The sequence below is a fragment of the Schistocerca cancellata genome, chromosome 1, assembly GCF_023864275.1.
Source record: "Schistocerca cancellata isolate TAMUIC-IGC-003103 chromosome 1, iqSchCanc2.1, whole genome shotgun sequence".
Taxonomy (NCBI): Eukaryota; Metazoa; Arthropoda; class Insecta; order Orthoptera; family Acrididae; genus Schistocerca; species Schistocerca cancellata.
Window position 1 is genome coordinate 1,172,610,928 of NC_064626.1, and position 16,869 is coordinate 1,172,627,796.

Sequence of the window (16,869 nt, forward strand, 5' to 3'; positions counted from 1 at the left end):
CTCACGCCCCGTCCTCACAGCTTTACTTCTGTCAGTACCTCGTCTCCTACCCTCCTAGTCCTGCAAGGTTCGCAGGAGAGCTTATGTGAAGTTTGGAAAGTAGGAGACGAGGTAATGGCGGAAGTAAAGCTGTGAGGACGGGGCGTGAGTCGTGCTTGGGTAGCTCAGATGGTAGAGCACTTGCCCGCGAAAGGCAAAGGTCCCGAGTTCGAGTCTCGGTCCGGCACACAGTTTTAATCTGCCAGGACGTTTCAAGCCGTCTGATGATGAATCTGCCGGTTAGAAACCGGTAGCAGCACTATTTATATAAATAAACAGCATTATAAAAAGTGGATGGTTGCTGTTGTCTTCTCTGCAAGAATCAATCTGTACTTATCAAGTTACCGGGTAGACCAGACGCCTCCTCGACTCAACAGCCTCAACATACACTAACTGCCTTGTCGAACATGGTAGCGTAGTGTCTGACACAGAGAGCGGTTTTGGGATTGGATGGGTACCAGCATAGGAACGTCAGTATCCAGCTAAGTTACTTCGCAGATAGAGCAGTGTGCACAGCAGGGCCATGTCTGCTGCTGGATTCATTCGTATACTTGCTTCTAGATGTATTGACTACAGCAAATTACCTCCCCGTTCGCTGTCCACTGTTGCAGGCGGCGTTCTTGTCAGCTCCGACGAGCGCCGAAGAAGCGAGAGAGGTGGCTGGCGGGGAAGGCCGCGGCCACTTGCTGGTGCCGTTCCACCAGGCGAACACGGCGCTGCTGCACAGGGCAGCTGCCATCACCGGGGTCGTCCCGGACTCTGCGGCTGTGGTGGCTGCCGCCTCTCTCCAGCAGCGACCACAGGCGCCGGACCAGGAGCAGCCGAAGCCGGCGCGCCCAGCCCAACTGAACGACGAGCCGCCCCAGCAGCATGCTCAGGGTGGACAACCCGCAGCGAAGTTGGCATCGCACGGTAACCACCCAGAACTCACAGGAGTGATATTCCGCAATCATAATCGCCAAGAACCGGTGGAAGAGCCATTCCAGAAACATCAAATCCCAATCAGCTCCGACTCAGCTGGGGCACTGCCTCACCATACTGTGCCCAATAGACCGTCGCCACACCAGACACCACAAAAATCGTCTACACCAGAGGTGGCATTCTTCCAACAGGCCCCACACCTGGCCGCCATAGCAGTAGCCCCACCCCCACATTTCCAACAGAGCTTACCAGAGACTGTGAAGGCTCCATACCATCATGTCCAGCACCAACCCGCACAGACTGTGCAAGCTGCACTTCCACCACAACACCCAATGTCGGCGCAGCAGTCTGTTCCGCAACTCCAACAAATTCTTGACCGCCAAACAAGAGCAGAGGTGGTACCTGGCAGGAGGACCCCATATCTTCCGTCTCCTGCAGCGGGGCCCAATCTCCATCGAGGGTCACCGGTAGGAGAAGAAGCGCCTTCCAGGCAGACTCCATATTTTACATCACCAGCTGCTCTGGCTCCGAAGCGACCTGCTCAACGTGTTCCACAAGTAGTGGAGGCAGAATCTTCATTCCTGCCACGTCGAACAGCTGCAGCTCTCAAGGAGCACGCCCACCATAATCGTCCAGCGGCGGGGGCCGCTTCGTTCCACCACATCCACCACATAGTGCCTGTTGCCGCCACTCTCCCACTCCACCACTTTTCACACCACTCAGCATATGTGGGAGCAGCGCCACTTCAACATGCCCATCACTCTGCACCTGCAGACGGAGCAGCATCACATCATAAGGCCACTCACGCATCGTCTGGAGCACACGGTCAGTATCAAGTTTTGAACGACACTTGCGATTTCTGATGATATTACCCAACATTAATATAAGAGTCTAGGTATCCTGTGTTCTGCTGAACTGGCAATTTCCTTTTGATGCACAATATTGGAATGAATTGTCTTTGTCGAATACTTGCACTGGAACTTCCTGGCAGATTAAAACTGTGTGCTGGACCAGGACTAGAACTGGGGACCTTTGGCTTTCGCGAGCAACTGCTCCCGAGTTCGACTCTCGCTCTGGCACACACTTTTAATCTTCCAAGAAGTTTCTTAACAGCGCACACTCCGCTGCAGAGTGAAAATTTCGTTCCGGAGACATCCCCTACGCTGTGGCTACGCCATGTTTCCGCAATATCTTTTCTTCCAGCAGCACTAGTTCTGCAAGTTTTGCAGGAGAGCTTCTGTGAAGAATGGAACGTAGGAGGCGAGGTACGGGTGGAAGTACAGCTGTGAGGACGGGTCGTGCGTCGTGCTGGGATAGTTCAGTCAGTAGAGAACTTGCCCGTGAAAGGCAAAAGTCCCGAGTTCGAGTCTCGATCCGGCATACAGTTTTAATCTAGCAGGAAGTTTCATATCAGTGCACACTCCACTGCAGAGTGAAAATTTCATTCTAGATTACTTGCACTATTTGTCAAAGGCCACAGGATGAGTCGTCCAAATATCATGCATTACAATGTAGTCAAAAACCTTGTACACATCCTGCTGTAAACCTTCTAATCCCCTTTTATTTCTGGTACTATTTAATAAACATGTTTGCAGAAATAACGATGGAAATGGACATCTTTCCCAATGCCAGTTTTGTGCAAGGTTGGACACATCATCTGTGAGGCTTAATTTTATTTTATATACAAATCTCAAAGCGCAGGATATAAGAAACCGACACATGGGAAACAGCAAAGCAGATTACTCTGCAGAAATGGATACCACCCAAAAAAGCAAATACGAATTTAATAAAAAGTCTATAGTATGAGAAAGCTATTGAACAGACAAGAATCTAGACAGAATGCCACACCTACAGCGCAATGCAGAAAATAACTCAGAAGATATGTAAACCCCAAAAATAAAAAGATCTAGAATTTACAGAGTAGCAGAAAAGTCTTGTCAGATCTTATGGGTCAAACATGAAGGAACTTAAAAATGAGTTATTGTTAACAATTCCAAGTCTGAAGAAGTAAAATTCCATATTGGACATTAGCAATTTTCTCTTTTCCAGAAGGAGTTGTTTGCTATTGCCAATCTCAATGTTACATTCAATCTGTTTTGGCCACCTTAATTTATTTTTCTCCCTAAATATCAACATTCATCTGCCACTTTTAGTGCTTCGTTTCCTACTCTAATTCCCTTAGCAATGCCTGATTTAATTCGACTACATTCTATTACTTTTGTTTTGATTTTTCTAATATTCATCTTATAATCTCTTTTCAACGCACTATTCGTTCAGCTCTGCTCTTCAAAGTCGTTCATTGTCTCTAACAGAATTACATTGTCATCGCCAAACATCAGAATCTTTTATTTCTTCTCCCTGATCTTCAATTCCATTTCCCAATTTCTGCTGGTTTCCATTACTGCTTGCCCAATGCATACATTCAGTCACTTGAGTGATAGACTTCAACACTGCCTCACTCCCTTTTCAATTGCTCCTTGCCTCTCAGTCCTTTGACTTTTACAACTGCACTCTGGTTTCTTTCCACGTTATAAATAATCTTTCGTCACCTGTATTTTATTCCTGCTACCTTCAGGTTATTAGTGGCTGTAGTCCAATAATCACTTTTAAATTTTTTCTTTATATGTACAAAGGTAGGTTTGTATTCCTTCAATCTCTCTTCTAAGATAATATGTAGGGTTAGTATTTCCTCACGTGTTCCTACATTTCTCTGGAACCGAAGCTGATCTTCCCCAAGGTTCGTTTCTACCAGTTTTTCCATTCTTCTGTAAATAATTCGTCTCAATACTTTTCAGCCATGACTTATTAAAGCGATGTTTTGGCACTATTCACGCCTGTCAGTACCGGTCATGTTTGGAATTAGAATTATTACATTCTTCTTAAAGTCTGAAGATATTTCTCCGGTCTCATATATCTTTCACACCAGGCGGAACAGTTTTGTCATGGCTGGTTCTCCCAAGGATCTCTATAATTCTACGGGAATGCCTCCTACTCCAGTGCCCTTGTGTAAACATAGACCTTTCACTACTTGGTCAAACTCTTCTCGCGTTATCATATCTTCTATCTCATCTTCTCTATCTGTAATATTTCAATCTTGTTTCCCCCATACAAACGCTCAGTATTCCTTCCACCTTTCAGTTTTCCTTTCTTTGCTCAGTACTGGCTTGCCATCTGAGCTCTTGAAATTAATTCATCTGATTCTCTTTACGGTACTATAGATGGTATCTATCTTTCCCCTAGTCACGCGCGTTTCTAAAGCCTCGCATTTGTCCTTTAGCCATTCCCACTTAGCCATTTTGCGTTTCCTGTCAGTCTCATTTTTAGACATCTGTGTCTCCTTTCATCTGCTTCATTTGCAGTTTTTTCATATTTTCACCTTTCATCAATTAAATTCAGTGTGTCTGTTATTATAGGTAATCTGTTTTGAGCTGACTGCAACGTAATTAGAAAGAATTACACCAGACGCGTTTCGCTTTGATTTACAAAGCATCTTCTGTCGCGTTCTATAAATTGGATACACACGTTTGTTCTGGTTCTTTTAGGTTAAAAACAGCTTTTCTTTATAAAGTTCGTCTGCAAGGTACTTACGGTGTTTCTCTACGTAATCTGCACCTTCCCCTCTTGCTACCAATGGTTGGTGTCTGCAGGCTTCATTTCACATCTGCAAAGGCATAAACACTGTGGCAGTGATGAATGAAAAACAGTTAAGAAAGTCAATTATAAATATTGCAGCGTAGGAAATAAAGCAAAATGCCAAAAACTTCAGATGTGAAATGAAGTCTGACGAGACCAATCACTGCTGGCAACAGGGGAAGATGCAGATTACGTAGAGAAACACCGTAAGTAGCTTGCAGACAAACTTTATAAAGAAAACGCTGTTTTTTACCTAAAAAATAAAAAAAATAAATGTACAAACGAGTATATCCAATTTATAGAATACCACAGAAGATGCTTTGTAAAAAAAGTGAAACGCGTCTGGTGTAATTTTTTCTAATTACATTGCAGTCAACTCAAGACCGATAACCTATAATAACAGATGTTAACAGCTGCTGCGGAAGATGGCCACACAAACAAAAGTATTAAATTCAATATGTCCTTCGTTATCCAAAAGTTTCTACAAAGCCCTGTCTTTTTATCTGTGTGGTTCTCTGTCGTCTTTTCTATTTCACCTCTCAAAGTTACCAATCAGTCTTTTGTTGTACTCCTTTCCCTTGTTTCAGTTCAACGTTGCCTAATGCTTTCTTAAACTCTCAACCACCCCTGATTCTTTCAATTTATCCACAACCCATCTCCTTAATTTTCTAGCTTTTTGTAATTTCTTCAGTAATAAACAGCAGCTCATAAATAATAATTTATGGTCAAAGTGCACATATACCCTTGGAAATATTTTGCCGTTCAAAATCTGGTTCGAAATCTCTTTCTTACCATTATACAATCAACAAGAAACCTTCCAGTGCCCGCAGGTTCTTTCCACCTCTACAACCTTCTTTCATGATTCTAAAATCAAATGTTAGAGATGATTAAATTATGCTATATGAAAAACTATACCAGGCGACTTCCCATTCCGTTCACCCAAGTCCACGTTCTCCTACTTTTTTTCCTTCTTTTCGTTTTCCTAGTACTAAATTCGACTCATCTGTCACGATTGAATTTTCGTCTCCTTTAACTCTCTCAATAATTTCATTCTTGTCATCATACACGCTTTTAGTCTGTTCATCAGCCACAGGGCTTGTAGGCATATAAACTTGTAATACTGTGATGGGTGTTGGCTTCGCATCTATCTTGGCTACAATAACATGTTCACTACACTGTCCATAGAATTCCTGTTTTCTCATTTAGTATTATACATTATCGCTCGGAGATTCGAACGGAGGACTATTTTACCTTCGGAAAATTGTACCCAAGAGGATGTCATCGTCATTAAGCCACGCGGCAGACCTGCATGCGCTCGGGAAAACATCATCGGCTGTAGTGTCAGCAGCTCGTGAACTTGTGTTTAGACCTCCCTTACGTGCCTCTCGGTCTCAGGGCCCTGGGTTCGACTCCCGACAAGGTCGAGGATTTTTTCCGCTCGAGACGGTGTAGTGCGTGTGTTGTCCTCATTACTTCATCATTGTCATCGACGTGAAAGTTGCCGAAGTGGCGTCAACTACAAAGGCTTGCAACAGGCGGACGAATTTTCCAGGAGGGGGATCCAAGCCACAAACGCCATACACATATTTCATTTCATGTCGGCTGTAGTTTCCTTTTACTTCCAGCTGTTGTCAGCACTAGAGCTGCAAGGTCATGTCGGCTAGTGTTACAAAGCCACATCAATCAATCATTGGGCTGATGTCCCTGCAACTACTGAAAAGTCTGCTGCCTCTCTTCAGGAAGGACGGCTTAGACTCGACTCACCCCTCCACTGTGGTTGCATCTACGGTACGGCTATCTGCATCACTGATGCAAGCAACCAATTTTACCTCAGCAAGGTCCATATGTATGTTTTTCTATGCTGTGTGCTGGTCTCGTCATGTTTGCATAGCTACTACATCCAACATCCCTTATACAAAATCAGCAGCAGCCGCAGTTTGACACCTATTGCTGTATAGAGAACTCCTCCAAACTTCTCCATTTCTCCAACTGCCATCTGTTCACCTGGCTCTATGCACCGACCACCTCAAATTCATCTTCATTAGTTATGTTAAGGCTCTGCAGCCCACTCAGTATCCTGACCCATTTTTCCTTGTATCTCACACGAAGTACACTCTAACACAAAAATCAAGGATGCACCATGAAGGATTTATGCAAATTGGTCAGAAACTGATATTCATATATGCAACGACGGAAAATGCAAAACAGCAAACTTCGGCGGCCAATACGAATGTGTGACGGTGCAGCGTAATTTCATCACACAGCTGGCAAGGATAGTGAATAGGAGACATGTCGATACCAGGACATAAAGTCTTTGCGTATTTCATTCCGTGACCTGAGTTGGACAGTAAATATGCCCCGCAGATAGGCGGCTGAGCAGAATCCCCAGGTATTAGCATTTGAGAGAAGATATGTAATTGGGCTCAAATTAACCAGTTGGAGTAATCGGCCAGTCGCTCGATATTTGAATGGGAGCAATGCCACTATTCGATGATGTTGGGAGGAATGAGTAAACTGTGGCCGAAAGCAGCATGAGTGAGGAAGTGGTCAAACTAGAGAGACGACCGAACGTGAGGACCGAGCAGTTGTCAGAGCCCCCAGTTCATCATTATCAACAATCCAACGTGCAACTGGTGTAAACCAATAATGCGCAGGTCGCCCATTGTGGCGTCGAATGTAATAAAACCTCCACCAAGGAGGCCGGACCTGACCCGTAAGGGGCCTCCCAGCCAATGACGACAAACGCTCATTGCCATTTCCATGGCAAGCAATAAGCTCGTTTGCATTGGTATCGGGCACATTCGGCCTGGAATCACACTGACTGGAGTAGAATTGGCTCCAGTGATGGGTCCCGCTTCAAACTGAGTCCCACCCCGAACAGTGGTGGTGGTATACCAACCTGACAGTTCCCCGCCATACGGCCTGACAACCTCGAGTGATGAGTAGCAGAACCTCTTTGCTTGTCATCCGTGGCACCTTTACAGCACAGCGGTACTCGACGATCGTCTATGACCCGTTTTGTTGCTCTTCATGGCAAGCAATGTCCGCCACGAAAGCTGAATGGTCAGCGTGACGGACTGCCGTCCTGAGGGGCCCGCGTTCCATTCCCGGCCGGGTTGGGGATTTTCTCCGCTCAGGGACTGGGTGTTGTACTTTCTTCATCATCATTTCATCATCATTAGGCGCGCAGGTCGCCCATTGTGGCGTCGAATGTAATAAGACCTCCACCAAGGAGGCCGGACCTGCCCCGTAAGGGGCCTCCCAGCCAATGACGACAAACGCTCGTTGCCATTTCCATGGCAAGCAATTCTGGACTTACATTGCAGCAAAATAACTCCCGTCCGCATAAGGCAGGAGTTTCTACCACAAAGCCCCGGATCTCTCTCCAATTGAGATTTAGAGCATTATGGGCAGGGCCCGCCAACCATTTCGGGATTTTGTCGATTTAACGCGCCAATTGGACAAAATTTGATACGGAATCCCTCAGGGGGACATCCAACAATTGCGTTAATCAACGTCATGCCGAATCACAGCTTGCATAATGGCCCGAGGTGAACAAACACATTATTGACTTGCTCAATTTGTGAGGATCTTTCTCTTGAATAAGTCATCAATTTTTTCTGAAATTGTAATCATTTGTTTGCCTATACACATACATCGCAGCTACCGATTTCCGTCACATTCGCATAATTCCTTCGTAGTGCGTTTCTTTTTTTAAAGAAAAATGAAGAAACTGAAAAACTGGTGGTAGCCTTCCTGAGGAATCGCGAGACTGGGTTCCAGAGAAAAGTAAGAACATGCGAGGTAATATTAAACCGACGACTTATCCTACAACAGTGACTGAAGAAAGGCAAATCTACACTTATAGCATTAGCAGATTTAGAGTAATCTTTGCTCAATGTTTAGACTATACTCTTTAAAATTTTTAAGACACCAGGGATAAAATCCAGCGAGCAAAAAGTTATTTAAAATGTATGGAAACCAGAACGCAGGAATAAAAGCCAAACAACTTCAAGGGAAGTCGTGCTTGAGAAGGGAGTGACATGCGTTTCTAGCTCATTCTCGATGTAATTCAATCTGTACAATAAGGAAGCAGTGAAGGAAACCATGTTTAAAATTAAAAAGAGAATTAAAGTTGTTGGAGAAGAAATAAAATTGGAATGAATAGTTTCTTGAAATGACATTATAAGGTGAAAATCAATAAAAGTAAAAAAAAATGGTAATGGAATGTAGTCAGATTAAATAAGTCATATTGACTGAATTGCATTAGGAAACGAGATATTGAAAGTAGTCCAGAATGAGATTTTCACTCTGCAGCGGAGTGTGCGCTCATATGAAACTTCCTGGCAGATTAAAACTGTGTGCCGGACCGAGACTCGAACTCGGGACCTGAGTTCGAGTCTCGGTCCGGCACACAGTTTTAATCTGTCAGGAAGTTTCATTAAAAGTAGTATTTGGGTTTTGCTATTTGGGCGGCAAAGTAACTGACAATAGCCGAAATGGAGACGATATAACGTCTAGTATAAATATAAGTGTCAGGAAGTCTTTTCCGAAGGTATTTCTCCAGAGTGTAACCTAGTATTGCTGTGAAGTGTGGATGGTAAGTAGTTTGGATAGAAGATAATAGCAGAATGCTGAAGGTTAGATGGAGATATCGACTATCAAATGAAGAGGTACTCAATCGAATTGGGGTGAAAAGAAGTTATGGCACAACCTGATAAAAAGAAGAGATCTGTTGATAGGACACGTCTGGAGCCATCGAGGAATCGTCAGTTTGGTAGAGGAAGGAAATTTGCTGTGTAAAATTGCAGATGGAGATCAAGGCGCGAATAAGTAAGCAGGTTCAAATGGGTGTAGATTGCAGTAGTTATGCAGAGAAGAAGAAGCTTGCATGGCATATATTAGCTGTGAGAGGCCCATTTACGTCGCTTAGTATTTTTCCATTTCTACTGACGATGTCAAAGGAAGTATGCCAATTTCCTACTACTGGATACATCAGCTATCGGCCAGAACAGTGCTCGACTTTTTTCGCAGGTGGAGGCGGCCACGGAGGGTCCGGTGCTGGTGGGAAGTCGAGCGGCGGATCGTCGGGGAGCGGCGGCTCGTCACACCACCACAAGGAGTCGGGAGAGAAGGGTTCGTCAGGCAGCGAGAAGTCCCAGCATTCGTCAGTCGTGGAGAAAGGGGGCGGCAGCAGCCACAGCGAAAGCGGCGGGCACGCGTCGCACCACCACAAGCAGGACGGTGGCGCGCACGGCCACAAGTACAAGGGCGGTGGTCACAAAGGCAACAACGCCTTCTCCAAGGTTAGTACTGGCAGTAGGGTGGCATTGCGCCCAGCCACATCTACTAGGGCTGTGGCCACTGCACCAACAATAGCATCTACAAGGTCTGTACCAGAAGTGTACACTGGAATTGCATCACCAGTAGGCACAGCTTCTGTATCGCGCTCTGTTGTAGAGTATTCTTTAGCAATACTTCCTTCTGACATTTGAGTTCCAATCTTTATTCTTATTTTCTATTTTACGAGGATCACTCCAAAAGAAATACACACTATTTTTTTTAATCCGTCTTTTATTCTACATGTTTGAAAGTTTTACAGTGTGTAGATACATCCTTTAGGAACAATATTTTCATTTCTCCACATAATTTCCATCCCTCTCAACTGCCTTACGCCATCTTGGAACCAGCGCCTGTACACCTACACGTTAAAATTCTAGACCAGCCTGTTGGAGCCAGTTTGGCAGCATGCACAAGGTAGTCATCATCTTCAAACCTTGTTCCACGAAGAGAGTCTTCCAGTTTCCTAAAGAGATGATAGTCACATGGAGCTGGGTCCAGTGTTGTCCATCCGAGTTTTGTGATCGCTTCAATTGTTTTTTGACTGACATGTCCGTGCATTGTCGTGCAACGGCAAAACATCCTGCTTTTGCCGATGTGGTCGAACACGACTCAGTCGAGCTTGAAGTTTCTTCAATGTCGCCACATATGCATCAGAATTTGTGGTGGTTCCACTTGGCATGATGTCCACAAGCAAGAGTCCTTCGGAATCGAAAGACACCGTAGCCATAACTTTTCCAGCAGAAGGTGTGGTTTTGATTTTTTTTTCTTGCGTGAATTTGCATGATGCCACTCCATTGATTGCCTCTTCGTCTCTGGTGAAAAATGATGGAGCCATCTTTCATCACATGTCACAATTCTTCAAAGAAATTCGTCTCCACCATTCTCGTACTGTTCCAAAAGTTCGCTGCATACCGTTTTCCTTGTTCTTTGTCAGCCACTGTCAACATCCTGGGAACCCACCTGGCACAAACCTTTTTTAACGCCAACACTTTCAATATTCTGCAAACACTTCCTTTCCCTATCCCAACTTAGGGTGACAATTCGTCCACTCTGATGCATCTGTCATCAGTCACCAATTCGTTAACTCTCTGCACATTGTCTGGAGTGTGTGCAGTGCGAGGTTCTGCCGCTGTGAGGACAATCCTCAATATTGCCGTGCCCGCTTTCATCACGTAACCTGCTTGCCCACTGACTAACTGTACTGCGATCGACAGCAGCATCTCTATACACCTTTTTCAACCTCTTGTGGATGTTTCCCATTGTCTCGTTTTCACAGCACAGGAATTCAGTGTCGGCACGTTGCTTCTGACGAATGTCAAGTGTAGCAGCCATCTTGAAGACATGCTGTGACGGCACCACTCACGGGAACAGGTTGAACTAAGTTTGAAAACAAGCTGGAAGGATGTATCTACACACTGTAAAACTTTCACACATGCAGAATGAAAACTGTATTTTTACAAAAATGGTGTGCATTTCTTTTGAATTGACCCTCATACATATAGATAGTATCATTCCTTTTTCTCTTATGAATCCGAACTGTTCCTCACTAGTCCATCTATCCAAATTGTCATACAACCATTTACTCAGCACTCTCAGCAATACTGTAGCTATGTGAGAGATTAGACTGATAGTCCTGTGCTGTTCACACTTTTTGGTACTTGTCTTTTTCTCAATTGATATCATTACAATTACAAGAAAGTCATCAGGCCACTCCCCTCTGTCATATATCTCCTCATTAGACAGGTAGACTATTTCCTTCTCTCCCTGTTTCCCAAACTCATCAACACTTCCACTTCAGCGCCATTTCTATTTCATCTACCAAGATGCCTTACCCCTGTCCGTCTATATTCTTCAGCTACTGTGACATCCTCTCTTTCTATTTCCATATTAGTCTTCATCTTTTTACTTTCAAAAATTATTTCTCTAGCCAATTTGAACATCATTTCACGCTTTCCCTCTCTCTTCATTTTCTCTATTCCGTCGCATTTCTCTTTCATCTATCTTTCTCTTGCTTCTTCAGTTTCTCACCTTAACATATTATTCAGTTTCTGCACCTCTTACTGCGTTTTTCATGTTTGACATTTATTCGCTTTCTCCAGTCTTCCATCTTTTCTATAATGTTCTCCATTATCCATTCTATCCTGATACCCACTTTTATCCATAATGTAAAATGTAAATGTCGTGTGACTATGGCCTCCCGTCAGGTAAACCCTTCGCTGGGTGCAAGTCTTTTGATTTGACGCCACTTCGGTGACTTGCGCGTCGATGGGGATAAGATGATTATGGTTAGGACAACACAACACCTAGTCCGAGAGCGGAGAAAAATCTCCGACCCAGCCGGGAATCGAACCTGGGCCCTTAGGATTGACATTCTGTCGCGCTGACCAATCAGCTACTGGGAATGGACATCCATCAGTCATTTATAGATTCTTCAACTCTACCTCTCTCCTACTTTCCATTACACGTTCTTCAAATCTACATCTCTACCACTTTCCCATGAACCTTTTTTCCAACTCTGAAACCTTACCTAACTTCTTGGTTGATTGGTTGGTTTGGGCAGGAAAGGGAACAAACTCGGAAGTCATCAGTTCCACTACCTTCTTGACTGTCCCTAATTTTAATTTTTCTTTCACGTTATCGCTTTGTACTTTCTTCAACTTCACTGGTATTTTTCCCACCTCATGTTCCTGGGTAATCCTTGCCACTCTTGAGTCAGTTCCTAAACCTTTTCCAACTGATTCCTTTCTCTACTCCATTTTGATATCCATGTGTAAAGTTTCCTTTTGCGCTTTTCAGATAATGTGCTACCCACCATTAGTGAGTTTTATTTGCAAAACCTAATTAGTCGTTCACCTCTCTCATTTATTGTCGCTAATCCAAATTTTCTTATTGTATCTTAGTTATTCCTTCACCCACCACTGCATTCCAGCCCTTATAATGATAATTCAGGCATTTCTATTTTCTTCCTCGGTAAGTTCTTTAACATTCTCATAATATTCGTCCACCTTCTCATTTATAAACTGGTTGACTGGCATGTATACCTCTATTAATACCACATCTTCCAAACTACTCTGCAATTGCATCATCGGTCTTCCATGAATATACTGCTCTTTCATTAATTTATGTTTCAGTTTCTGTTCAATCACCGTTACTACTCTGTTCTTGCCACTCTTGATTTTATCTGAGTAGAAAAACTTACTGTGGTACCACCGCCAGATACCACACTTGCTAGGTGGTAGCCTTTAAATCGGCCGCGGTCCGTTAGTATACGTCGGACTCGCGTGTCGCCACTATCAGTGATTGCAGACCGAGCGCCGCCACACGGCAGGTCTAGTCTAGAGAGACTCGCTAGCACTCGCCCCAGTTGTACAGCCGACTTTGCTAGCGATGGTTCACTGTCTACATACGCTCTCATTTGCAGAGACGACAGTTTAGCATAGCCTTCAGCTACGTCATTTGCTACGACCTAGCAAGGCGCCATATTCAGTTACTATAATTACTTCAAGAATGTATTCTGAACAGATAATATTGTGAATCATGTACCGTCAAGAGTGACGTTCATCATTAATGGATTAAAGTTAAGTATAAAACTAATTACGTCCGCTTTCTGAATTCTCTTTCCTTGTCATGTTCCAGACCTCACGTCAGTATAGTTCTTCCCTCCTCACGCCAGCCTGCTTGAGCTAAAACGCGTGCATTTCGGCCCCCACTCGTAACACGGTGTTGGCTCTTCTGCCAACACAAAACTTACAATCTGCATTCTCTCTCTATTTCACATCACATTCGTCAGGTGCATCCTTTTCCTCTCCTGTTTTGCCTTTTTAGCTCTCCTGCTTGCAGCAACTTGAAGGTATTCCATGTTCCGATTTTTATCTTTCGTTCCTTCAGTCCCCTGTTCTTCCTTTCGTGTATTTCCTCTCAATATGTTGCCCTCTTGGAGATCTGAGTGATCGGAACCTTTAACATACCATGTACTGCTTCGGAAATTGAAGCAGCCCACTATTAGTCACACACAGTCTGCAGCTGCCCCTCTGGAGTATAATCACTGCTTGTATCCTTTATGCACCCAAAGAGAAAAGGCGCCTCTTTCGCCAGCTTCACCGTTCAGAAAGACTCTTTTTCCGCTATGGCTGCCTTTTGTGTCTACACCGTTATACTAACACTTCCCCTTACATGTTGCTATGAACTGAACCTATGTGAACTAAGGTTTATAACGAGCTGTTACTCCTTCTTAACTTTAATTGTGAAATGGAGCATCGACCTTGAAGTTCTCGCCCTAATATCATTTATAGAAACTGGCTTCTAAAAGAAAAAAATTCTCAGTAGCATTTATTGGCATCACAATAGCAAAGGTCGGTGAGTGGCTGGATGGGTTAACGTATAAGCTAAATCAAACAGTTTCAAGCTTTTTTAAATTCAGTATTAGAGAAACTATAAGTAAATCCTCCATTATAAAGAACGGTCTCCCACAGGAATCGGGTTTGACCCAACTTTCATTTAATTTGTACGCCACAGACATAGTGACCACTGATTCTGCGAAGATTGGCTACACCGACGCCCTAGCGACAGCAGCTAAAAGCAGCACATTCGAAGAAAACGACAAACACTTACTATCGAACTAGAAAAGCTTGACCAGTATAACAAAATGTAGAGACCGCCTGAAGCCTAATAAAATAGAAGTCAGTTCATTCCATCTAACTTACAGAATGCCAAAGAGCTAATTGTAATCTTCGCAAATAGAAAATGCACCCCAACTTAAAATCCCAATACTGCGTGTGATTCTCGACAAATCCTTGACAATTAGGAAACTTGTACAAGGAACAGGATAATGCTAAAATCAAGAAACAATATATAAAGGAAACTGGCTGGTGCCAGCTGGGGATTTAATGCAAACACTTTGACAACTACAGCACAAGCAGTTGTGTATCCTGTCGCCAAAAACAGTTCTCCCTTGCGGGGTAGAAGCAGCCATAGCAACAAAATAGATATCCAACCAAACTATGCAATGTGGATCATGACAGGAACTCTTAAATCCACAGCAATGCCAAGGCTGTCAGTGCTCGCCAGTATTGCTCCACTAAACATCCAATGACAACAAGTTGTAACATATGAACGGACGAAACTCTAAAGATCCAGAAACTTACCACTTCAACAAACATTGCACGATTTACCATGCGCCCAACTAAAACCTAGAAAACCAGGCTGGGTCAACAACAGCCAGCTAGCCCCAGCAATGTAGAGAAATCATTGGATGTACTTCCAGGGTTATGAGAGATGAGTAAAATAGTTCCTACCATCCAATCCCTGGGAGAATACTTACCAAGAAAAACATGTAGCTCTGTCAATCATGTCAGAGCTGGACACACTGTGGCCAAAACACAGTACATAAATTGGGAATAACTGGTGATGACCAATCCGACTGGGAGCGTTAGAACAACATTGGACTACATTTCACACGACTCCTCAAAAAGAAAATTCATGTATACCCTGAAACTCTTTGCAGACTCTGTACCTCATGCAGTCAATTAGTTGAGTCTTTGAATGTCCAACTGTGCTGGGAATGGCTACCTCAACCTCTTTTAGCTACTGTCAATTGTCCAGCTGTATCCTGGATAGTTATGATTAAAGTATAGCTGCTCATAGAGGTCCAATGTGAACTGTAATTGGAGTCTGGCAGCAAAACTTCGTAGATATTTTAATGCATTAATGGGGAATCGATTTACACTGCAAAACTATTAGTTCCAATTTTGGCCACCAGGTGCAAATCTAGCGCTGTTAATCCAAGAGTGACATATACGTAGAAATATTTTCATATGTATGGGTAAGCTACAGGAAATGGAGAGAAAAAGTCAAACAAATGAGAAAGGTACAATTTTGATTATATTATTAACCACACTTAACACTATTTATTAAATATGAGCACCAGAGACGTCGATGAGATGCTGTACAGTGCCAGATTTGCACCTGTTAGCCAAAATTGGAACTAATTTTTTTCAAGCACTAGTAGGGCCCACATTAATACAGCATATGTCACAACTTTCGCTGACATACAATAATTACAACCCACATTGGACCTCTGTCAGTGTCTGTACTTTTATTATAACTACCCAGCACATGTCAGTGTCCGAATTTTTGCTGGATATTATTACATTTAATTTTAGTGTAGTACTCGCATAGTAAATCAAAGGAATAACAGTATCTCAAATTGCACTTGAGTGCATAATTTATGTGTTAAATAAAAATGAATCGCTGGCCGGAGTGGCCGAGCGGTTATAGGCGCTTCAGTCTGGAACCGCGTGACCGCTACGGTCGCAGGTTCGAATCCTGCCTCGGGCATGGATGTTTGTGTCGTCCTTAGGTTAATTAGGTCTAAGTAGTTCTAGGGGACTGATGACCTCAGATGTTAAGTCCCATAGTGCTCAGAGCCATTTGAACCAAAAGTGTGTCACAGTGTCTTAAAATGCACATGAACACGGCATTTGCTTATTATATGAGAGGATTAGGAGCGGCAGTCACAAGGACATAATATGATTGTTTACAAACATTTATTTTTATGAACAAAGTGCCTGCAGACCATGGTCATTCAAATATAGTTTACAAATTACTTTTCCTCATGAAAATCGAAATAATAATTTGCCCACTATCAATTACAAGAATGTGATAGGCAAAGGTCGCCCTCTGTACACCAGATTGGAACTACTGGTTCAGACACATATCGTCTCGCTGCTTAACGCCTACTTCGCAGCCAGTCCAAATGACAAAATGGCACTACTGTATTCCATGGAGCCGCTTGTCCCTTGGGATATATCAACAACAAACAAATAAATTTTATTTATTGTGCATATACAGTGTACTATGACGAATACGTGATTAAATTTGTAGGTGGCTTGTGGGTATATAGTGTGCGAAATTTGCTAGAGAGACATGCCACCT

The 16,869-nt window shown here is 43.5% G+C and overlaps 1 protein-coding gene across 2 annotated transcripts in view; it reads left to right on the forward strand.

The window, feature by feature from the left end:
- The window catches only part of LOC126094084 (keratin, type I cytoskeletal 9-like), a 93,527-nt gene that overhangs the window by 52,731 nt on the left and 23,927 nt on the right, over window positions 1–16,869 (forward strand). The window contains exons 2-3 of one of the 2 annotated variants that reach the window (XM_049908768.1): window positions 651–1,785; window positions 9,628–9,899. In XM_049908768.1, coding sequence (XP_049764725.1) covers window positions 651–1,785; window positions 9,628–9,899 — 1,407 coding nt within the window. The remainder of the gene's footprint in view (window positions 1–650; window positions 1,786–9,627; window positions 9,900–16,869) is intronic. The other variant, XM_049908769.1, reaches the window with a different exon arrangement.